The 25,958-nt window shown below is 45.9% G+C and overlaps 1 protein-coding gene across 1 annotated transcript in view; it reads right to left on the bottom strand.

Moving 5' to 3' along the window:
* Positions 1 to 25,958, bottom strand: part of EXOC4 (exocyst complex component 4) — a 2,700,837-nt gene that overhangs the window by 301,048 nt on the left and 2,373,831 nt on the right. Inside the window, exon 15 of the mRNA XM_069629625.1 lies at positions 9,495 to 9,639. Coding sequence (XP_069485726.1) covers positions 9,495 to 9,639 — 145 coding nt within the window. The remainder of the gene's footprint in view (positions 1 to 9,494; positions 9,640 to 25,958) is intronic.

Here is a 25,958-nt window from a genome sequence, read left to right on the forward strand (position 1 = left end):
AGTGATCTACATTGTTGTGCCAATACCACAGCCACCTTTGATTTCTGAATGTGCCTTTGACCTGGGTGGTATCATCTCTAAATCCTAGCAATGTCGGTTTCCACGTTCTAGTCCCTGAATTTAGGTCTGGTTACTGATGCATTTCTTAATTGTTCATGTTTGGAGACCTTGCCTTTTACTCCCAAGCACAGGCCATACTTTGAGGCTCTATTAAATGTATATATATATATATATATATATATATATATATATATATATATATATATATATATATATATATATATATATATATATATATATATATATATATATATGTTTTAAATGCACTATATCTGGGTACAAAACCGATCAGAGCAAGTGTGCTGCCTGCTCAGAGGTGCTCATTTGACACGAAGGTTATATTCTTCAGCTCTTTTAATGCTTGTCTTTACTTTTTAGGCGGACGCTCATTCCGTCACCCGCTGCTCAGCTTTTGTCGGAGCTGTATTTGTGAAGCATGTTTATTATTCTATGTCTAATCATGAGTCAATTATCAAAGGGGTATATCTGTCATAGATGCTTGGCAAGAATGGCGTTTTGACTGACAAAAGCCATTATATGTACTATAGGCCATGCCAGCTGCTGTATGTCATTGGGCTTGGCTTGAGTGTTCAAGCTGTCTACACCGTATACGGTTTGAACACTGATGTTCAAGTGCCGCCTGCCCTTTCTCCCCCAATTCAGAGATGAGGGGCAAGTCTTCATGGCGTGGGCCATTGCAAGGGGAGTGTACACGGGGTACACAACTGTAAAATAGAAAAAAAGGGAATGCTGCCACTGGCATTAATACAGCCACCTACAGAGGACATATGTGATGCTACATAAAACTCGGACATGTTAAGCCCATCTAATTCCCTGACCACTTCATGCTTGCTAACACTGCTAGTCTGTCCATCGTTACATCCTCCCACTGGAATGTTGAAGCAGTCAGCAAAGAAGAAGCTTGCAGGGTTCCACCTGGAACCAAGAAGGATGCAAAGACTGTATATCAGTTTGTTTGTCCGTGAGAAAATCGAATAGAAAATACTGAAGCAGAAAATGCCAATTTCTTTTTATTCGAATTTTCGGTTCGAAACGCAGGGGGAAAATCGCGGCAGCCCGCGTCAACATTCCCCCTAATGTAATATATCACCTTACCCCACTCCCCATCTATTAATTTGCTAAAAAGTAGAAACACTCTAATAAAGAAATTCTGCATTTTATGCCTCAGGTTTTTTTTCATTCTAATTTTCTGTAGATAGCTTTCAGTTTTACTACCTTTACGCAGGGGTAGTTACAAGACTGCCCAAAATCAAAATAAAATGGGATCTTTCCAAGGAAACAAAAAGGTCCCTTTCCTCACCACCTTCCTTTCATTCTCCGAATGTTATTTCGTCAGTCTCCTCTGTACCATTCTTAGAACCACTATCACTTAGAGAGGTCACCCCTTAGCCTCTTGAAGTACTTTCTCTCCTCCAATGTTACTTTATCTGCGTCACTACCGATCTCTGATGTTGCCACCGCCTTCTCCTGCGGCCTCTCAACTTCCTCCTGCACTGTTGCCCTCCAGCATCCTGGCTCCTACAATCTCCTCTTGACTTTCCCTCCCTTGGCTTGAGGTTATCGTCTCCTCCTGCCACGGACGTGCTGTTACCACTTCCTCTTTTTATTAATACTCATCTCCTCCTACCCTGCTGCTCTTTTTTCCTCTGTTATCATTTCCCATCTGGTCGCCATCTTAGCTTACACCACCTCCTGATGATCGCTCGCACACTCTCATGTTTATTTCAAAACGTATAAAGTGCAATCAGGCCAATAGGTGTCAAAGCACTGAACAACAATAATACTTATAATCAATAAAAAACAGCTCAGGAAAAACATCAAAAAGACAGTTGAAAAAATAATAAACTGAAATATGTATGTATAGGATTAATCAAATAAGTGGGTGAAAGTCTATGAGGCAAGTCAGACAATAAACGGAAACGGGTTAAGAATTCCAAGCACAAGGGGGGCGTTGTTGCACGTGCATCGAGCATGGCTGCCTAGGGGCAGAGCTCCGGCTCGGAAGCAATCCTGGTACAAAAAATATCCTTTCAGAACCGTCCCAGACACATCAAGAAGCTAGAATCCGATGGCGGAAGGCAAATGACGCGACCTGAAAAAAAAAAATGTAAATCCGTGGCTGCATCGGCGAGATATTGCCTCCGAAAACACCCGGCGGCCAAGAGACTTCCGTGTGGCTGCCTGGAGGCTCCATGAACACATAGGCTGCGAGCCATGCTGGGGGAGGGGCGCCACGTTGCCTGCAATATCCTGAGGCTAAAGGAGGATGCCAAGTGGCCATCCCGCCCTGAGGCGACTGCAGCGGCGCCAGTAAACACCCCTCGCGACCCGTAGAAGGTAACGGGAGAAGGAGGAAGCGGGGGAGAGGAACCCGGAGGCCGTGTACTGCTACCGCCGAGGGCGCGGCTGGGGGCGCTGTGACTGCTGTGCAGACCTGCGCGGGCCAGAGTCGAGGATACATGGGGAGGGCCCCCCCCCCGCACCAAGTAAGTTATACCGGGCTGGGGTGGAGGCCCTCTTGGCGCTCTAGGCGCCCGTGAGGTGGACTTTTTTCCAGCATACGACCCACGGAGATATCCGCCAAGGAGGGGGGGGTCCCATGGAGAAACAAGTGGAAAACCTGTTGAAAGACATCCTAGGAGCCGACTCCTTTTCGGAAACACTTTCTAATTGAGAGGGCCCACCGTACTCTAGCACCACACCCAAAACCAGGAGCTCCCCTTCGCACCATAATTGCACAGCTCCTTAACTACAGGGACAGAGACACCATACTTTGATTATGAAGAGAGAAAGGAACTTTGCACCACGACCAAAACAGAATTCACATATACCTGAACTTCTCAGCCAATGTAGAAACGCAAAGGAGATCCTATGAAGGGGTGAAAAGGCAGCTGCGGATGCGCAATGTACCCTATGCCCTTATCTTCCCAGCAAAAATGAGACTACAACACGGGGGGAGAGCTCACTTCTTCGAGAACCCCACGAAAGCCATGAAGCTTCCATTCCGTTGCCTCCTGGAAATCGAGCGGTGGACCAAAATGCGAGACCACAACTGAGAGATGAGAGGCGAGACCCCACAGACTGAAAGGGAGAATCCCAGTCAGCTAGCTACCGCCAGAAGAAAGGACAGCTCCGTAACATGGACGGCCTGAACGAAGACCTATGATTAACCGAGCCGTGAGCCTCCGTTGGGGCATGCCAGATGACTGCAACGGGCAGTAAAGGAAAGCTCAGGAAAGCTCCAACAGTTGAAGGGAATGAAAATTGCAGGGCAGCATCATCAAGTTGGGGGACCAAAGTATCACAAGATGTTTAGCTCTGTTGAGCAGTGTGGGAATGGGCGGCAGGTGTTGAGGTTCTGGGACTCAGTTGGAGGAGTCCCACAAGTTAAAAATCGTGGTGACATTGCAACACATGGAACTCTCCTGAGTGACAGCAAAACAAGAGACATAACGAGGGTGTACAGATATGGCTCATCTTGATATGGCAGCCCGAGGGCTGAGACTAAATCTTCTCACATGGATTGTCCGTGGGCTGAACATCCGAGCCAAATTGAACAAGGTGGGGACCTATGTCACCCGACACCATCCCCAGATAATCATGTTGCAAGAAACTCATGCACTTCAGAAGGTCAACACTGAACTCTTGAAAGGGTGGGGTCAGCATAGATTTTATACCAAATACTCTTCACAGGCAAGAGGAGTACTCATCCTGATCCACCCCTCCGTTGGTTTTTAATTTGGAAAAAGTAAAATAGACCCTCTGGGTCGCTATGTTATAGTGTGGGGCAGCATCGCTGGGGAAGAACTAATATTAGTGAATACTTATGGTCCGAATTTGGACGACCCTGATTTTTATACAAATGTAATGCAAGAGATGGGCTTCTCTCGAATATTATGGGGGGGGGGGGATTTCAACACCATCTTTGATGATACCCTAGACAGCTCCACCTCTAAACACAGGACTCCCACAAAAACAGCGGTTAACAATGTTGGACGCCTGGAGAACACTACACCCCCATAAAAGACAGTACTCATTTTACTCCTCGGTGCACAACACCGAGTTTCGCATAGATTACTGGATGCTGTCCGCATCTCTTATAAACCAAATCGACAATAGTGAAATCCTTCCCCGTACCCTATCGGATCACTCCCCTATCCTTTTAGACATGACACTAGGAAATCCAAAACTCCAGGTCAGAAGATGGAGGATGCCATCTGACATCCTTAAGGACCCTACAGTGGCAGAGGCACTACATACAGAAGTAGAATTCTTCCTTGAAACAAATAAAGACTCAGTCAACAGATACGCAACCCTATGGGAGGCATTTAAGGTTTGGGTGAGGGGGGTCCTGATCTCCAAATCCACGGGGCTGTTAAGGTCTGTCAGGGGGGAACTGGCGGAAACAGAGAAACGGTTGGGTGAGTTGGAGATGCGATATACAGCTGTACATGAAGACAACATCCTGGCGGACATCAATAGTAACCTGCAAGAGTTCAATAGACTAGCTACCAGGGAACTGCTGTATATGGCAACTCCAGTCAGAGCACGCTGGTATGGCGAGGGGAACAGGGCGGGTCACACCCTGGCCAACCTGTTGAAGGCCGAGAGACACCATACAATGATCTCTAACATAACAGCGGGGGACGGCACAATAACCACAAGTGGGGAGGGCACAAATCGAGAATTCACCCATTTCTACACAGAACTGTACGCCAATCATGACCTGAAAACACCCACTGACATTAGAGAATATTTAGACAACATCTCGCTCCCGACATTGCCAATAGAGCATAGACTGCTGCTGGACCAGCCCCTAACAGTCGATGAGATAAAGGAAGCAATAAAATCACTGGCTAACAGAAAGACACCCGGCTCAGACGGACTGGGGGCCGAGTTATACAAGGAGCTCAATGAGGAGCTGGCCCTGGTACTGCTGTCCGTGTGGGAGGAGGCCATGGAGTTGGGGACACTTCCAGCATCCATGAGGGAGGCCATAATAATGGTGCTCCTCAAGCCCAGGCGCCCGCCGAATGAGATGTCCTCGTACCGGCCCCTATCCCTTATAAACTGTGACGTAAAAATATTTGCAAAGATCCTGGCCACGAGACTCCTACCCAACATGCCCGCGCTGGTGCATCGGACCAATGCAGATTTATCCCCACCAGGTCGACGGCACTAAATCTTCATAGGTTGTTTGGTGTCATGGCCCAGATTAAACCAAAAGCCCAGGCGGTGGCCGTATCTCTAGATGCCGAAAAGGCGTTTGATTCAGTGTCATGGACATACTTGTTCATGGTGCTTGAGAAATTTGGACTAGGCTCATACTTCCTAAAATGCGTTAAGTTATTATATACTAACCCGGGAGCTAGTGTATTGACTAATCGCACCATGTCTGAATGGTTTGATCTGGGAAGGGGGTACGAGACAGGGTTGCCCGTTCTCCCCCATACTGTTGGCCCTTACAATGGAACCAGTCGCAGCAGCAATTAGGGAACACCAGGGACAGAGGGCTATAAAGATGTCGGGCTTGACCCAATCAATATCACTATACGCAGATGACACTCTGTTATACGTCCGAGAGCCAGACACACCTGGGGCCAGCAATGGAAACCATGCATGAGTTTGCAGAATACTCAGGATACAAAACCAACCGCTCCAAATCTGAAATCTTCCCCCTAACACCTGCCACGAGATGCCCAAACACCACGCATGGCCTACAATGGTCCCCTATCAAGATAAGATACCAGGGTGTTATTGTGTCGGGAGACAAAGCATCCCTACTCTCGAACAACAATGACTCCTTATTAAATACGATTTCAACTAAAAACTGCTTCTGGGCCAAACTTCCAATTTCACTTATCGGCCGGGTCGCTATACTGAAAATGGTTATTCTAGCCAAGCTACTATATATTCACTAATATCCTGATATGGCCTGGTAGACGGTTCTTTGATAGTCTTAGATCCATGGCTGTAGAGTTTGTCTGGTGCGGGGGGGCGACCAGAATGAAATGGAAAAAAATGGTGGAACCCTATAACAAAGGTGGCATAGCAGCTCCAGACTTTGAATTTACCTAGTGGCATAGGCCCAGTTTGTTAAACACTGGTATGATGAACAGGATACCTCACCCCACATCTGTTTAGAGAAACATGCAGCACGCCCGACCGACTTAAGGTCAGTCATCTTTAAAGAAAAACACAAGGATGAATGTCCATTCGATCCGGTCAGTACAACAGTGTATGCATTGTCCAAGATTTACCGTAGGCTCGGGTTGGAGACACCATATTACTCAGAGGCCCCATTCTGGAACTTCCCCGGTATAGCACCCACATACGATTCAGATGTGCAAAAGACATGGGACCCGGAGGGAGAATTTAAAATCAAGGACATATTCCGCAACGGCAAATTTATAACATTAGAAGAGTTCAAAACAGGGATGGGGAGAGACCAGCTGATGATATTACAATATCACAGAATGAGAATGGCATTTAAGGCTAGATGGCCACTGTTCCCAGATGAGCCCCCACCACACCCGTGCCTGGAGACTTTGTCCACCGGGTCGGGAACCAGTGTCTCGGGACTTTACACGGCTGTACAAGCGAACACTCCAACAATAAATATGATAAAGACCTCCTGGGAAACGGATCTGGGCACTACCATAACGGATAGATCCTGGGAGAAATACTGTGAACTGACCAAGAAGGTATCCATGAACGCGGGCCTCCGGCTGATCCAATTTAAGGTGTTGAACAAGTTACACTATACCCCCCCCAAAAAATTGCGAAATTCACACAAAACAGTCCCAACAGGTGTCGGAAATGCGGGGCTGATCAGGCTGACTCGTTCCACATGTACTGGGTGTGCCCACCCATATGTGTATTCTAGGGGGAGGTGGCGAAAATCCTGGAAGTCGTCACGCAGATACCAGCAGACCTCACACCACAAAAATACCTGTTCGGGGATATAGGAAAGCGATCTGAAGTAATCAGGAGGCTCTTTAACATTGCATGCGCAGTGGCCAAAAAGTGCATTCTGCAAAAGTGGAAGAGTGCACAGGCATCACAAGTGAAGCATTTTCTTAAGGAGCTGATGTATGTTAATGAATGCGAGGAACACTATGTAAGGTCGCTCCCGAACTCATGTAAACCAAAGGACATCTGGGCCTCGTTCAGAGTATATCTATGCGAAATGGATTCGATCAGTGGTAGCCCGGCAGGGCCTAGTAATACCTCTACTCTGTAATACCGCACAATATGTAATGTAACTGAACTGAACATCCCTGATATCGAAATGTATGGAATGTCGTGTTGTTGCAATGTTGTGTACCACAATCATTTAATAAAGCTTTTTTTTAAAAAAAGAATTCCAAGCACAAGGTGCAGCTGCCAAGAAGACTTGAAGGTATTAGCAATTTTGTTTTAAACAGGGAATGGTTCGTTCTTAAAAAATGTTCTGACCACGAGTAGCTCTTGTTGCACCAGAGATGGATAACTTGGCAGCCAGATAAGAAAGCTGGCCCAAATTCACAGCTTTATAAGGTGCGAGTCAGATCATAAACTGTGCATGAAAGTGAATGGGTAACCAGTGATGATACGCTAGCAAATCCTCTTTCCCATCTTGCACCGCCACCACCAACTTTTCCCTCTACCATTCTGATATTGCCACATTTTCTTTGACCCCACCAATCTCCAATTCCTACAGCTCACAATGGATCACTGGAGCGGGGTGCTTTTATAGCGAGTTCCCGCATTCCCATGAGTGGGTCTTCTAGTATGGGTGGGGGTGTGATTAGGGTCCTCCCTATGAAGGCCTGCTTTGGGCTGAAGAGGCTGAGCAGAGGCTATAATTGGCTTGTCTGCTATCCTGAGTGTTAATCTTTCCCCTCTGACCCCCCACCCCCTGTTGCTGCCTCTGTTGTGCTGACCTATTCTGTGTTTTCAGCTGTGATCTTAAAGCTGTAAATATACTGTGTATGATTTTGGAACATTTTGTTTCACTGAGCGTATGGGGGAATTGGCAACATTGCATCCTCAGCAGGAGAGTTTCTTCCCACAGAATAATGGCACTGAGACCTTTCTTCACGCACTGAGTTCTCAGCATTTGGGGAGCCACAAACTCACAACATTGTATCTGCAGGTCCGCAAAGCACAATACGGCTCTTGTAAACTCCCAGGGAGTTCTTTAATATACAGAGGAACTTTCTATCTGAGCACTCACTAATTTTCACAAATTCAGAGAAATCCTATACCTTAAATGGAAAGCTCTCCTTTCACGGTTATAGGTTTGGGACTACTCTGGGAGAGTTTCAGGCTCTCGCAGTTGGGTATGGGTCATACAAATGTTTTCCTGCAAGGTCTTGAAAGGGGTTGGTTTAGGACAGAACTGCCATGCCTGGGCTGCCCTACCGGAACACTAGGGTAGGCTAGGTATAGGGTCTCTAGGCTGGCCTGGGGTGCAGCATGGATTTTCCCCCATATCACATAAAAAGGAGCCAATGACGGGTGACGCTGCAAATCCTTCCCATACCACAACCTGCACAAACATCCACTGGCTTGGGATGGTACTGGCTCCATCTCAGTCACCATCTTGTCGGTCCCCAGAACCGGTAGTATAATGTAGCAAGGAAAGACGTGGTGGAATGATATTGAGCTAGAGGAGGGAGAGTGTGAGTGGAAAGTAGGCCAGAGAAAGAGAATATGGCAGAAATGAAATGTGTATTACACCATTCAGATCTAGAGGAGTATGGAACAGGGAATTGCAACATTTCAATGCTTACTATAGTTATTCTTTAATGTGTCAATTCATTCATTCGCTCAGAGGGAAGGAAGCACACCCCTTACAGCCATGCAGGCACTTAGGAACAAGGCTCAGTCTGTTTCCCACTTCGTTTTGAGGAAAGAAGAGTCTACTAGTTAAACCGTGATGGGAATGATGGTGATATTCAGTGCTCATTTCACTGGAACATTTTGGTCCCCAATGCCGCAAAGCATGTCTCTGCTAAATCCAAGGTCCCATTAGGCCACAAAAGGTTCTTAAGATCAAGGACAAGAGCATACATGTGCATGTTTGTTTTGTAGATCGCCAGTCTCAATTTTGGGAAGAAGACCTACCTAGAATTGGCCATTTCTTGTACTGTAAATCCTCCCTACAGTCAGAATTAACCCTCTTAGAGCAGAGTTAAAACCAAGATATTGCCTCAAACAGACCAGGGCATCTAGAAGGCTAGTGGATCCTAAAATGGGACTGACCTTTCGGAAAAGCTAGTGACACCACACCGTTGCCCCACAGGTTAGCCTGCCTTTGTGTAGTCCACTTCCTAACCCCAGATCCCACTGAGCATCATTCCATCAATTCTAGCTACATACATTTTTCTGAATACCTAAATCAGTAACTAGTGTCATGGCAACAGTACCTGACTTCTAAGTGCAGCACCAGCAGGCAGCGGTCTGCCATCTCCTGGAAGGATCTGGCCAGCTCAACGAGGGTCTGCATGATCTGCTCCGAGACTGGTTGTAGTTCCATGTTTGAGTGATTGTCAGAGCCAGGCGAAAGAGCAGCTGCACATAGAAGAAGCAGACAGAAACATGTGTCACAAAAGGTCATCAAACAACAGACGTTGCTCTCTTGTGTATACAAACAGTGGTAATTTCTTTTAAAATATTATAGGGGTGCACTCGTAGTATGCCCCTGGCTTCAGAACATAATATATACAGTAATTAAAAAAAAAGGGATAACACACCCATTTTTTTTTTTTAAAGTAAACTCGACTCATTTTATTACTGAATTTTTCACAGCACTTATGATGGGAACCCAATAGTTCTTTTACATCTTGCATCATCGGTTACCATAACTTTGCAGGATCACTCCTGGACAGGAAAAGGTGCGGGAGGACCACAGCGGGAAAGCTAGAGGAGCATTCCAGGGGCAGTCCCACTTATATACCTGGCCCCCGCCCGCCCAGATACAGGTAAGGACTGGACGCCCCCATTGCTGATCCCCTGCCTCCCCATCCACCCGGAAGTCCCACTGAATGCATGAGCCGCCGCCATGGCCGACGAGACAGCCCCTAATGGCGGTGCGCCTACAGGGCCATTGTGGCGCCTCCAGTTTTCATGGCCAAATCCATTAAAGAGTGATTTTCAAATACATTGTCAAATTGAGATTAGAAGATCCAGCATCTCCCACTAAAAAAGGATCAAGTGGAGTCTCAAGAGCAGAACAGTATCATATTGATAGAGGAAGGGTAAAGATCTTTTCTATGCTTTTCTACTGCGGGGGGTTTCTCCTTGTTTGTGCAAAATGCAATAAAATGTATTAAAATAACATGATGTAGCTATACATTTGTACATGATTATAAGATTGTAAACGTAGTGCCTTTCCAGACAGACAATGGGAAGTCAAATCCCTAATTGAACTAGTCACTGATCCAGAATTCAAGGTACTATATGTTATATTGACCATAATTGAATGTTTGCTACTGGCCAGGCCATATAAGGGTTTGGTTTGTAGGCAAAAGCTATAATTTGCTCAGTCATCAAGCTTTCTGTAGTTGCCTGTTCAATGGAGCAAAGTGGGAACTGGAGTAAATCCTTTGACCGTTTTGCGCTTTGGCACTCCTGCTACGCTATTTGTCCTGGGTGCAAGTTCCTGACGGAAGCCAGGTTTCATGGCTGCTCTCTCTGTCACATCATTTGAAGAGACCTGTAAAGCGAAGGGGCTATATGTGGCAAGGAGAGCACCTTGATGTGGCAGGGAAACACTGGTTACTTATGATAGCAGAGATCAGACTATGGGCACGGGAGCGCATGCAGAGCAGTGGGAAAGTAAAAGGTTGGGGAGGAATTGGAGGACTCTGGAAGAAGCGTGTTGTTGAAGTGCAAGAGAAGTAGAAGGTTACGCGAGGAAGAAAAGCCCGACAGTTGGGGGATTGGAAGGGCATCACTGCGCATTACCAACATTTGCTAGTTGCCAATAATGGCTGTTAAATTGCACAACCACATATTACCCGACCTTTGTTTGGATCAGGCCAGTAATGCCTGGATGGCCAATTAAGAGCTGTTATAGGCAGCAACGGTACAGACAATCTCAGACTTTTTTCTCTGGATGTAAAAAAAGGACTATTGCAAAATAAGGCATTTCTAAATGTATTATATTCTAGGCTTTACACCATACACATTTTAAATATCACAACTCTGCCTAGACATACTGATCAGCCCCTCCCCCCCGTGAACCTTCGCCCAATACCTTTTGGGCATCCACCACATGGACAGGACTCTGTAAACTTCCAAAACGTTGCTCTTTTTCTTCCCCATTACTGCATCTTACCTTTCTCCCTGCCTGTATCCCCCCCATCATCTCTGTGTCTGGTACTAACCGAGTAACGGCAATCCCACACAACATTCCTAACAGTGATCTCACAACTTAACCTGCAAACCTATCTCTGAACCCTTCCGGCTCAGGCTTTGCACTGAGCAACCATACCATCATTTGAAACAACCTACCGAGGAATGCACAAACCTGCTCGGCCACACACTGTCTGGCCCTCCAAGTTTATTATTTATTAGAAGTGTTTTCCCAGTGCAGGCCCTACCCAGAGCGTTTCGGAGCACCTTATAAAGTTCAAAAGGGAGTAGATGAGAAAGAAGTTACCATTTTTTAAGGACAGGAAGCTCAAGAGATACAGTGGATGGCAAATTTTGCTACAGGGGTGTGTCAGGGTTGCCGGTGTGCGGTAAACAGTTTAATTCAGTGTCCATAAATCTCACTGCAACTCTCTCTCTTGGGTCGGGTAGTTTGTATTCTGTCTCAGGGGGTTCTGGGATGTGTAGTCCTGGATAGGAAGAGTGAGAACACTGGTGAGAATGGAATTGATAGTGGAACCTTCCACTTGTAACGAGGCACATAAAGGGGGGCAGACACTGGAGCCCTCACCCCTTTTCTGAGACAGGGCTGGCTCTAGTAAAAACCCTGGGAGGCTGCCTGTTCCAAACAGAAAGGGGTCCCTACACCCTCTCCCCCCCACAGGGACAAGCACCTGACCCTGTCACATGGGTTTAACTTTGTCAAGGTAGGGTTCAGTTTTAAGTTGGTTTTGTAGATGATGCAGAGTGCTTTAAAATTATTTCTCTGGGGTATGGTCAGCAAGTGGAGCTGGGAGAGAGCTGGGGTGATTGTGGGCGTTTGGTTAGGTGCAGGATGAGTCTTGCTGATGTGTTCTGTATTGCTTGCAGTAGGGCAAGGGTGTTGCTTGGGAGTTCAGTGAAGATAGAGTTTCTGTAATCCAGCATGAACAGAACTAGTACTTGGACTGCAGTGCAGAAGTTGTCAGTGGCAACAATGTGACTTATCTTGCGGAGGAGGTGCAGTTGTAGGTTGCATGTTTTGGTGATGGAAGCTATGTGGTGTGTGAAGGACAGGTGGGGTTGATGGTAAAGCCTCAGGATTTGGCAGGTTTAGAGAGGGGTATGCACAAACAAGGGTGGTCCTAGGAGTGTCTCTCTACCGGCCTATATCCCGGGTTGGAGTCTCAACTAGAGTCTTTAGCTCACCATCCTTTCACAGAAGAGAAATGTCCACTACATGTCAGTCTTTTGGGCAGTACAGCACCGAAATCCCAGACAATTCTCTTCTGAACAAGAGTACCACTAGCAACCTCTGACTCCCAGAACCCCCCTGTTTGCATATAAGAGAGGGGTATGTCAGTGGCGAGTTCATTAATCCAGGTGTGTGAGATGAGCAGGTATTCAATTTTGTATGGATTTGGTGTGAGGAAGTAAGTTGTCCTCCAGGTGCTGATGGTGAAGAGAGCTTTTGAGGGTGAGGGGGACGAGATCTGGAAGTACATTTGTGTATTGTCTGCATATTGGTGAAAAATGACACTGTTTGCTAAGGGTCTGAATGAGGGATGCAACATTTGGTTGAAGAGGAGGGGTCATAGGGAAGATCCTTGTGGAACCCCATACTTGACTGTGGTGGATTCAGATCTTTAGGGGGGCATGGAGAACATGTGTGTCCTGTTAGTGAGGGTGGAGGTGAACAAGCTGAGCAGTGCCTTAGAGTTTCAAACTGATGGATATGATGTTTAGGTGAATGGTGTGGTTAACTGTGTTGAAGGCTGCCAGGCGATCCAGGAGTACGAGGTGGACTGTGTCTCCTTTGTCAGAGATGTTGCGGAGGTCATCCAGAACGTAAAGAGTAGCAGTCTTGGTGCTGTAGCAGGGGTGAAAGCCTGATGGGAAGTGGTTGAAGAGGTTGTGTGTGGTGATGTGCTGTGAGGTTTGGCTTGTGACGAATCAATCCATGATTCTGGAGAGGTATGGCAAGATAGTGATAGGACAGTAATTTTCAGAGTGTGGAGGATGGTTTCCCGAGGAGGGGGGGATTTGCCCTGTTTTGAGTGCAGAGGGATTGTATCATGTGAGAGACAAGAGTTGAAGATGTTAACCCAGGGTGGTAATAATAATCCTAATAAACATTCTGAGAAAGGTGGAAGAAAGAATGTCTTTGAGGGGCATTGGAAGGGCAAAATGGTACCCCCCTCCCCCACCCCTGGCCTGGCTGCCCCAATTGCCCAAACCCTATGAAACCTAGCTGGGACAGTGAAATGTTGGAGTAGAGGACACAGGCCATCCCATATGCTCTCAGCAGCTCCAAACATCAGAGAATTGACCTACCCTTCTCCCCGGCAGGATCAGGTTAAGCAGCAGAGAGGAAGACTGACTTTCCAGCACTATGACCCTTCAGAGACATTTGGAGCTGGGAAACATGACGCTGTAGGAAGAGAGATCTGAAGTGAGGGAGAGACAGTGAATGTGATAGTGTGTGTCATTGTAAGAGAAAATAAAGCTGGAAAAGGAGTGGAAGAAGACAAGTGGTGGGGCGGCAAAGGAGCTGGAGAGAGATGAGATAGATGGGCGCATGAAGCCAGAGGCGTTGGAGAGAGAGAGAGAAGGAAGAAAGGGCAGTCATAGCCCAGGTAGAATGGGCACACTGAATCGAGGGGAATGCAGACCATAAGCTTGGCAACCAGGGAGAGCGAGAGTAGGAATCATCTGCTAATAGTTTTACTGCCACCTTGGTTTGGGGATTCTCACGAGACAGCCCCTTTATATGAAACTTCCCCTGTCGGGAAGGCTCATAAATTAGGTGCAATCACTTAATACAATACAATGCCTAACTGGCATTGTGGTAACACAAGGCAGGAACGCGTATGGGAAACACTAATACTAAAGCAAGCAAGCCTGAAGTAGTTGAGCTGTGGTAAGAGTAATTAGTGCAAGATAATTGCCATCCCCTTACCACCACGTTTGCTTTTCTGGGGAAGCACAATTATTCCAAGTGATAATGATTTCTTCCAAAGTCTAGGAGGCTTTTAACACATTGCTATTCCTCATAATCAGCAGTGGGCTGGCAAGGGGGCAATTCCCTCCCAGGCTGGCCAACTGAAAAAGAAAAATCTTAAGAATCCAGCCTGCCACAAAGGAGCCAAGTGCTGCAAGGTCGGCAAAACCTCTGTGTAGATGGGGTGACGCACTTTTCCCGATTTCAGCTGTGAAGCAGATATGCCTGGCTGGTCCCTGCACATGGGCCTCCGAAGTGAATGAGAAGAGCATATTGCGCAGGTACATATCCATGCCGCCCAGTGGCAATGCATGCATTTAAATGACAGGTTCTGTGACACTGCATAGCAACACTGTGCTCCATACACTATTGGTCTGTCACAATCCTCAGCAGCTTATCATGACTCTTAATTGCCAAAGAAGCAAGAGTTTTTATCTTATTAATTTTATTCTGCAATAATGTTTCCCCTACGTTCAGGTGAATTTCCCGATCACTAGTGAGTTCATCACAAAAATAGTTTACTGGCACCGTGAGCAACACCCCTGGATGTTACTACATGATGGTTATAGAAATAGCCATTGGATTGTTTGTGCCACTCACTTTTGGGCACAAATGGAAAAAACCCAATGATGTAACATACCGTTATCAATTATTAGTAGACTATAAACTAAGGGGTGTCATTCGGGGCTGGTGTATTTTCTTTTTATGCAATACTGCTGGATCAAGTTATTACCTGAGCAGGGGGTATTTCTGAATAGCTGCCAAATTCAGAGCTCATCATAGACGGAGGTGGTGTTTCTGGAATACCTACAGAGGTATTTCAGAAATACCACCTTTGCCTGTGGTAACGTAAAAAGCTATTTTCACAATCAATGTGAAGGTGGAAATGGGTTAAGTACAGTAGTGACTCAGCATTCCTTGAAGAGCAGGGTCTTGAGCTCCTTTCTGAATTCTAGAAGAGAAAACGATCAAAATTGTAGACACGAGACCCAATCCCCCCCTCCCCCCGCAGTTGAGAAAGCTCTCTGCCCGCGACTGCCTTTAGTCTCCCGAACGCTGTGTCTTGTGCAGTAGAGCCTGATTTAAGTGCCAAGTTATAATAAAGTTTGTGTCACTATCTATATATAAATATAGAAGTTAACATTTTTGTTCGTTTGTGGCGGGATTTGTGGCGAAGCGTTGTTTCATATACAATTATACACTGTTTCACCAATCAGCACCAGATTTTGCATAGTTACCCATTAGGACCCTTTGGACTTCACTGGCTACATAACATTTGGACACCCCACCCCTTTCCCCCGATTTCTGCACTTTCAGACATGAAACGATTTCCTGAAATCAGCTAAACATCAATGTGGTCGAAGAAGGACCGGTTCAGACACGAGGAACAAAACTCGAGGTCCAGACCCTAGGATGCACTGTTTCCAAGATATTTGCACTGCAACTAACTGCACCACGCCAGGGTGAGGCAACAGGTGGGGAGAGCGCACAGCAAGTCTCTGTATGCAGCAGCAGACCATCTCTCACCTCCCCCGCAATGTATGCTTCGGGGTATGCCAGTCAACAAACCGCGCCAATTCTCAGTGCAGCAAAGCACATCAAGCGATAAGCGAATCGGAACAGCCACCAACAGGATGGGTGTTATCATCATTCAGAGAACGGGTGCTTCTATGCAAGTAATTTATATTATTCCATTATTATCGTTTCATGTGGGACATGTAGTTAAGACCAATTGAAGGGATGGTGAAGCAGGATGGAGACATATGGTGGATGTTGACTGTGTAGCAAAAAACAGTCGAACATTTATAAATCGCTTCTGTTGCTTCCAGCTGTGGGGTATGGATTGTTGGCAATGTAGTGAACTGCTCCAGAGGTGCAGTGCGATTTCCAAAAATATATATGCCACATCTGGATCCAGTAGGAACCATTTGCAATTGGCCAACTAGAACAGCCAACAGTGGGGTGCTCGCAACTACCACTTGAGCTCAGAGAACGAAGTGCTCACTAGAGAGTTTCATGTGCAACTTGCAGTCAGTTGTGTAAATCCCGCTGGACTGACTCCATCCATCGAAGATCAATACATTCACAACCATTCAATTGCCCAACAATAACCGCTACAATTACAGCACTTAGTCGTGAAAGGTCTCCGGGCGTAAATGCGTGACATTATCACCATGTCACATACTGCACCACAATACCTGTGGCTGAGTAAATTTGACATTCGTTCCAATTCAGACCTGAAATGCTGGAAAGAAAAAAAAACGGTCCAGTACTAAATTCTACATCTCTCTTTCTCGCTTAGAGCCTTTCACCCTACATAGGAGTTCAACTTTAGCTATTAGTACTCGTTCTAGCGGCTTCTTCGTACAGTGAAGCATTCGCAATTAACGGAAAGGCAAACAGAGGCTGACAATGGACGGACTCTCAAACAAACATGATTCCCTAAGGGGAGAGAGAGAGAGAGAGAGAGAGATTAACACAACACTGTCAATTCCACTCCCCGGGTGCTTCTGAATGTAACGGACTACCTTGTTAAACATCTATTTCTTGAGGGCAGGCTCTTTCAACTCGCTCAATTTTCGCATATAATGAAACGGAGGACCTTGTTTGGAAGTGTGAGGAGTAGGCTAGGAGAAACGATATGCCCACCATTGGTTTTTTTGCTAGCATGGTGCTTCCCCCCTTAACATTTGGTCTTTTAAAAATCAAAAACAAAAAACATGTTTTCCTCGTAGACCTGCATTATATAGCCTAGGGGTTGGGAATGATTATTTCCTTCACCCCTTTATGCCATATTGCCGAACTGATGTCAGGTGAGGGGTTGGCAATGCAAATCTGCAGAGACGTAGATACTATGCCCATTAGAAAAGAAATGGTTATTACTTGCATAGTGTTGTCATCTTATGGGTTGGTGATGATATCATGGAACCCTGAGTGTAAGAGAGACTGTGAGGTCAGAGGGGAACGGTGGTGTTGGGTGTGTTCCTAGAGTGACAGTTGGAGAGGAAGCATTGGACTGGAGGGTATTGGTGGATCTATCATATGTATGGAATACGTACATGCAACTCCTGTTCTCCAGCATTGGTACCCTTCATAGATCATTTATTGTCTAAATGGATCTGTATCAGGCTATCGAACCCTCAGTTGAAGGTTTTCTCATTTAGCGCCAGGATACCCTCGGGTGATAGCACGATATAAAGAATTCCTTAACATAACACAACAGATTCACATGCTGTGAACAGATTACAAAGCAGTACCATGTAACCAAACTGGGTAGAGGCAAGCTCCTTGTAGCAACACTTACCACAGCAGACACTGACCGACCATACGCAGACAGGTAACGTAGAACCGCCTGACCGATTCTGAACTCTGCTGCAGAATCCCTAAGTGATGCAGTAAAAACGTGCAAAAGTGTTGACGGACCTCGGGGTCGCCGGCCTGCAGAGGTCTGGCAGAAGGACCCCTGATAGGAACGCTGTTGTAACAGCTACCGCTCTGGTGGAATGTGCCTTAGGCTTACCCGGGAGAGGCATGCCAGCTTGCCGATGACAGAAGGAAATGCAGGAAGAAATCCACCTGGCAATGGCATACTAGGAGGGTCCAAATGCCACACAGTTGAGCCGTCTTTCCGAGCGACTTTGTCCGAGCAACGCAGTACTTTACAGCACGTATGATATCCAGGGAATGTAAAGAACGCTCTGCCAGAGATCCCGGGTATCCGAAGAAAAACAGGGAACACAACTGGTTCATTGAGGTGGGATGCTGAAGGTACCTTGGGCACATAGGATGGATTAGTTTGTAGGACCACCTTGGACTTGTGGAAGGTAAGGTATAGCGTCTTGCAAGACACAGATTGAATTTTGCTAACTCTTCATGCTGATGTGATGGTGACCAGGAAGGTGGATTTCCAAGAATGAAACTTGAGTTAAGCTTTATGTAGTGCCTCAAACGGAGGGCACATGAGTCTTGACAGAGCCATATTCAGTTCCCAAGCCAGTGCTGGGCACTTGGTAGGCAGGAAAGAATGAAAGAGACCTTTAAGGAACTCCTTGACAAGCTAGCTAGACCAAAGAGAAGACATGGAAGAACGGGTGTACCAAGACACCGCTGCGAGATGCACCTTGATGGATGAATGTGCCAACCCCGCCTGTGCCAGAGACAGCAGGTAAGGAAAGTTGTTCTTTGTCTGAACAGTCAAAGGGTCACCCCCTTGTGGTGCACACCACATGGCAAAAAGTTTCCATTTGCTCTTGTAGCAGGCGAGCGTGGAAGGGGCATGCCAGAATGGCTCTGCAGTCCTGGGGTAATGGGGTGCATCCAAATTCCATGAACACAGGAGCGAGGCCGCCAGGTTAATCGAGGCTGGGTTGTGGGGGAGGACAGCACCCCCGTTTCTGGATATCAGTTACTGTCGAGGAGGAAGTCTCATTAGACGGGAAGAGGCTAGAGACAGGAGGTTGGAGTACCAGAACTGTCTTGGCCATGCCAGGCCACTTAGATTAGTTTGCGCTGATGCCATCTAAACATGGATGGCACTTGTGCCACTAAAGGTATGGAGGGAATGCGTATAGGAATTCTCCCCCCTAGGGGAGTGAGAAGGCATCCCCCAGATTCTCTGGATGTGGGAACCTGCTGGCAAAATTTGTGCATCTCTTTTCCTGGAGAATGGCAAAAAGATCTATGTCCAATGGCCCACAGCTATGAAATATCCGGAGAAGCAGAGACTCCAGCACTCATTGCAGCAGCTGAGTTTCCTGCTGAGGGAATCTGCCATGGTGTTCTGAACACCCGGAATGTGCAACGGAATGAAAAAAATGTGGTGTTTCAGTGTCCAGATACACAGGGCTTGCGCATCAGCTGAGCGAGAGAAAGGGATCTGGTTCCTCCCTGCTGCTTGACATAAAACATTGTGGTGGTGTTGTCTGTAAATGTCCACACCACCCACCCGATGATCTGTGGGAGGAACGACTTCAGCGCACAAAAAAAATCAGCATGTAGTTTCAAAAGGTTGATATGAAGTGTTTTCTCCTCTTCCTTCCACAACCCCCTGGCATGAAGGTTTACTGTATGTGCACCCCACCAGCTATGGAGGCATCTATTGTGACAGTGACTTGGTGAGGGTCTAGGTGAAAAAGAGCGCTGTGAACCAGGTGAGAGCGGACCGACTACTATTGCAGTGGCTTCAAATAGAGGTGCATCAGTGAAAATCTTGTCCTTCCAGGAACCTGACACCCGTCACCAGCATGCATCTAGGAACTCTTGCAACGGGTGCATTCAGAGCCTGCAGTGCTGGAGTGTGGGAAAGCAAGAAGACATCATCCACAACAGGGACTTCAGAAAGCGGACAGATGAGGCTGGTAAGCGGGAGAGCTATTGTACTTTGGTGAGAAGAGCTTGGACTCTCTCCTCCGATGGGACATCCCTGCAAGATTTTGTGTGCCTAGGCATGTACCCAAGTGGAGAGCCTTCTGCGATGGGGACAGACAGGATTTTGGATAGTTCACAGAGAACCCAAGAGACTGCAGGCATTGCATGTTGAGTGCTGTACTTGGCTGCCATGTCGAACAATGTCACTCACACCAGCCAGTCGTTCCGATAGGGATAGACATGTTCACCTGATCGGCCCTTGATGAAAACCCTCAGGGCCGGAAAGAGCCTGAAGAGTAGGGCTATGAGTTGGTAGTGGTGACCTGCGACCACTAAATGCAGATAGTGGCAGTTGGATTGGGATGTGGAAATATGCATCCACAAAGTCTAGAGCCGCCAGCAAATCCCCTGCCTGTAACTAAGAGAGTACCTGCTGCAAAGTTCCCATCTTGAAAGCTTGGGTTTTTAAGAACTTGTTTAACAGTCAGAGGTCTTTTATGGGCCTCGAATCCCCTGACTTTTTCCATACGAGGAAATACCTTGGGTAGACTCCCTGTCTCTTGTTGGCTTCATAGCACCTTCTCGATGGCACCTTTGGATAACAGCGCTTGGACCTCCTTTTGTAGCAACAGTATTTGCTTCTCCACCTTTGGCGGCAGAGAGATGGAGGGGGCTGTTTAATTAACTCATGCGTGTAGCCCTGATGGAGAAGGGATAGCACCTACTTGTCTGTGGTGAATCTGTGCCACTCGTGGAGGAACCGAGAAAGCCTTCCCCCCACTGGGGTATGAAAGTAGGGTGGCTGGACCTCAGGTGTGTCAGGTCTGCTTTGCCGGTTGACCCCCCTAGAGTGTGATGAGTCTCGTTGAGTTTGAGAATGTAAGCTGGTGACTTATTCTGTGAGTCACCTGAAGGTGTCTCACTTGCTAATCCCCGGGGATCTGTCATCCAGGTGGCCAGGACACAGCCATCGCTATTGGATCCAGTTCCTGGGGTGTACCAGGTTGGGAGGATAACATGAATGAGAGGTCCTCAGCGAGTGGGTCACCAATGGGTGAGACACAGTACCCTCTTCTTTATAACAACTCTTCCCTATCCTACCAGTAGGATATTCAGAAACTCCCCCCCCCCCCTTTTCTGAAAACAAACACTTTCTTACACCATGAAAAACAACAGACTAACTAGAGCTGCTTATCTGATATATCCCAACACAAGGGTCAGGCAAAGTCAGGTAATTGATAATAACCACACACTCGACGCCCCTTTCTCATAGCATAAAAGGAGGCGCATGAGAGCACACTACGAGCAAGGCAGAATGCATAACGAGTCAGCTATTCAAGGACGGCAGTTCAAGAGGAGGGGAAAGGCGGCTAGAACCAAAAGGAGGACAAGAAGATTAGTTTCCTTGCCCTTTCCGACCCAGACCCGCAAAGCCTTGGTGAAAGTAATCATAAGACCGGGAATAACAGCCAGCGTGTGGTGTAGCAGATGTCAACGGTGCACAGAGCCCTCCTACATTGATAAACAAGGCAGGGAGAGACGCTCGCTACCGTGGTATCGTCCTCGACTCCAGACACAACACAAGAAACGCCAAGTGGTTCAGAGGGAGAACAGATAGTAAAGCAAACTATGTTGAGTGAAGGATGCAGATGATGAATAAGATGAATTAAAGAACAAAGACTGTGTGTGATGCAGAACTGTTAAAACCGCTGGGAAAGACCAGCTACAGAGTGGTTCGGTGACACATGGGCATTCAATTGAAAGACACTGCTTTGTCCCCTTTTTGTTAACACTACAAGTACCAGAGGGCCAGAGGAAAGCCCGTCGTAAGAGGTCAAAGTGGTCATACAAGGGTTGAGTAAAACCCCTTGTACAGTCGACAGTCTGACCCACAACCAAAAGGAAAGCCTGACTTGGGGCTTTAAGGAAAGCCTGACTGGGGGCTTTAAAAGAAAGCCCGATTGGTGGCTAAAATCCAGACTTAAGTAAAGTGAATAAAAGCTAAGGCAAATGTGAACCTGGCTGAGGATTGACTGCAAGGCGGGGTGGCGACCGCGTGAACAGTGTGCTGGCAAGAGTGAACCCCGTTGAGGGAAGCCCAAAGTGAAAGATTTTTTAAAAAGGATATTGAGTCTCGTGAATACAACAGGTGAAATCTTTTGAGTAAAAAAACGTAGTGAACCCGACGGAGGGAGGCTAACATTCGAGAAGGGTCTGAGCCTGGAAGAGGGGGATTCAGGGGTGAAAAGTCATCACCAAACATATATATGGAAAGGAACTTTTATTTTGGTATTTTGAACACATCAGGCCATCGGAGGCAAGAGACTTTGGGTAAGAAGACTTGCCCACCGCAGATCCTGATATCGTTTAGAAGAACAATAGCCTTGTGCTAGAAAAGGCCATTTGTGTGCTGTGCTCAAGAGACCCGCCTTGTCCCGAGCTAAAAATGTGGGGAAGGGAGACCTCGCTATACCATCCTGACTTATTTTTGTGAACACTATCCCGCACTGTTTTTGTAACTTAGCTGTAAGGGACTGGCAATTTTTTTTTTTTAGAATAGGGCCTTTTTATTTGACAAGACGCCACTGGGTCTGCCTTATTATTTTTTGATGGTCGAAGCTTGTGCCCATCTTAGACTTAGGTTTATATTATGCGTTTTTCTCACCCATTTATACATTTTAATAAACACCCTTGAACTGTGATTATTGTGTCTGTCTTTACTGTTGCCACCATGAGTCCCTTACAGTTCCTATACGCGTTTGACGTCGCATAGGTAGGGGACTCGCAAGATGTTGATGGGGACTGGTAGGAAAGTTGATACTCCAATGTAGTTCTTGAGAAATGGGATTTTTATCAGAACTAAAGAACCTCTGCTGCAAAGTGCACAAGGAGCTTGCAGTGTCCGTAACTGTCTTAATAGCCTGCAATGTCTCATCAACCTTCTTGCTGAATTGATCACTGCCATTGAACGGCAGGCCGACAACTTTCGCCTGAACATCAAGCCTGAAGTTGGTATCCTTGAGCCAACCTGGTCTGCGATGTACATCACCATTCCCCAGCTGCTGGAATCCGATGTCCGCAATGTCCACAGAAACGGATATCGCATGATCAGCTGCTGCCTCTCCTTCCCGAAGAAGAGCAGAAGGCCCCCTGCTTTTTGTCATCGGGTAGGAACTCTAGGATGTGGCCCATTTTGAACCAGAGCACCTGGTCGTATCTCAAGAGAATAGCCATGGCATTGGCCGCTGTGAGGATTTTTTTGCCAGCTGTCATAAACGCCCTCTACCTAAATGCATTGGGACGTTCCTCTTCTTTGTCCGGGTGGACTGAGAAAGAATAGGGGTTGCCAGAACGTTTACGAGCCACTGCCAACACCACGGATTCCAGGATTGTGACTTATGGCATTTAGGGGCTGAGTTTGGCAACTTATATTTCTTTTAAAATCTCTCCTTCTTGGAAGGTGCAGGGGAAGGGTTGGTCATTGTTAGCAACGTCCAGCAGGGTTATGGCCACAAAGGACTTCCAGTGGTGTTCACGCTGCTAGTACAGCAAGCTGTCCTTTTTCTGTTCATCTGGTGAAAGGCCGAAAATCTTTGTTGTCTGGATCGCCATCTGCATGTACGATGTCATTAAATTCATCTGTGCCGATATCCATTGTGTATATGGAGGCTTGGTCGTTGTAGACATCATCATCATTTGACTTTGTGCGAGTTGTGCTGCGGGGGGCGGTATTCCCTTGTAGGACGAGGGGGGGGGGGTTGGTAGGCCACTTCCACCATGTTGTGTTTTCTCCTCAGCAGGGCTGGGCAACCTGTATTGCAGCTCTGACACTAGTGATTTCAGAGTGTCCAGAAAATTCAAGATGTCCCTAAGCAGTGCAAAGGGTGTCAGGGGATACCCCATGTGATATAGCCCTACGGAAAGGGGCTAGAGTCGGAGCTGCCCTAGGAAGAGAAGCCTGAGCATGAGCCTGGGCCACTTCAGGTGGAGGCATGCTCCATTTGGAGCTGGAGACGATCTGTAATCATATTTGGTTAGATAATCCAAGTAGTTTTTCAGTGACTTCAGATCTCCATTCCAGATTAGAAGTTTGTCATCTATATAACGTCCCCAAAAAATGATCTGGTCTTCTTCTGTGAATGCTGTGCATCGCCGGGCATGTTCTATTTAATTGTCCATTAAAAGATTTTCGTAGGAGGGGGCATACCTGTTTTTGACAATATATCTGATTGTTGAAAATGAAGATGCTCTTATGAAGAGTGAATTTCAACATTTCCAATAGCATTTCATTCTGTTTATAATACGAAACTGATCTTGTTTTTAAGAAATATTCAGTATTTCTTAAAAATTCAATATCCACCGATTTGCTTTGATTTGCTGAATGACATTTGAGGGCAATCCAAAATGGAGATCAAAAATAGCCTACCGCCGTACATTGCCAAGAAACACATTTAGGAATCACCACCCAGCATCTAAAATTCACGGCGATTGCAACAGTAAAAACATCTAATAGGAGGAGGAAATAAAGTACTCAAACTTCGACAAGAAGAAGCCAAATGGATCCTTTACATGGATAGTTGTGCTTCGAGCTTAAACCAGGAAAACCAACTCTGGTACTTCTTATAATAACAAAAAATGGCTGGATTCATTTTGAGCAACAATGGAATACTATCAAATTACCAATAGATAAATGGAACTTTTTCTGAAAAATGTATGCAACATATGGCAGACTATAGAACCATTTAAGGAATTAAGGAATTCTCAGATGATTTCACATATTGAGTGTAATTAATTGAATATTATGCAAGTAGTGGGACATGTTTGTCCCTGTGGATGTCGATTTATAATTTAACCAAAGGTTCGACTGTACCTTATTTTTTTACATCTTTAGACTTTCACCAAGTCTCACACAGCATCTTATAGCCTCTCTGAAATCCTTGGCATCATTCCGTTAAAGATAATTACATTTTGCATTTAAATTTGGTGTTAAGCCTCTGTCATTTTTTATTTTGCTGTGCACTAATGAATGGACTACAACATTTGGGAGCATTCCATTAAATACAACAATAGACTGTAGCATGACTATTTGAAAAGCACAGTAAAATTAGTTAGCAATATCATTGCGTACCACGTTAACGCAATCTCATATGAAAGTATAAAAACAAAGCAGCCATTTCGAATCGCGGGTAAACCCTGTGGCTGCAGCAAACACTGGACTATCATATCCAGGGCTCTCCTTGAACAACAGAGTTAAACAAATTGAGGTAAGAATTACACCGAAATTCTGTCCAAGATTACTTCTGACAATCTTGGACATATTATCCACTAAAAGTATTGTATGTTTTTGGCTTAGGAACACAGGATTCCTTGCCTATTCAAGCCACATCGATCAAGCTACATAGATTGAAGACAGAAATTACTTTTAAAAAAAACAAATAAGGTAGGAGATCCTACTTTTTCAATAGCAAAAAGTATCATAATGACAGCAATGGGATTCAGTTTAGGCCTCTGGATCTCAAACATGCATAGTATATACTTATGCTTTTGACCTTAAAAGAAATCGGTTTGAATAGTTAAAAGTTAGCAGTTCCTTTTGGTTATAGCAACCAATCTTTTCAGAGTACAAAGAATTAAGTATTTGTCTGATACATCAAGGTGTCCAAAGTTAATATGGTGTTTGGAGTACAGTACATATTATTGTACCTTTACTTAGTTTGAATATGTTTAATGGACCCAATTTTATTTATAACACTTTTTTCAGATATCTAAGGCCTCTTGAAGATCCACTAGAATATGGTGGCGAAACATGTCTAGAGGCATTTAATTTGTCATCAGAGAGGCATTTAATTTGTCATCAAAGAGAACATAACCACTAAAATTGACATCCATTTATAAAACAACAATGCTTGGCGCATCCTTCTATATAATTTCTATAATCATCGGAGGATCCTAACTTCAGGGAAGACAGAGAAGTATAATTGTTAAGGAAGCAACAAGTCACATCACAATCAAAGAACATCACTCTGGGAGAGGATGTAATGCATGCACGCATTTTGAAACAAGATCAATATACTTATGTCTCAGACCCTAAGCAATCAACCTACTTTTGAACACAACATGGATACAGAGTCCTTTGTTGGTTAAGGAACGCACATCATTTCACTGGTGA

The sequence above is a fragment of the Ambystoma mexicanum genome, chromosome 12 (assembly GCF_040938575.1).
Source record: "Ambystoma mexicanum isolate Mex_15411 chromosome 12, UKY_AmexF1_1, whole genome shotgun sequence".
Lineage (NCBI taxonomy): Eukaryota > Metazoa > Chordata > Amphibia > Caudata > Ambystomatidae > Ambystoma > Ambystoma mexicanum.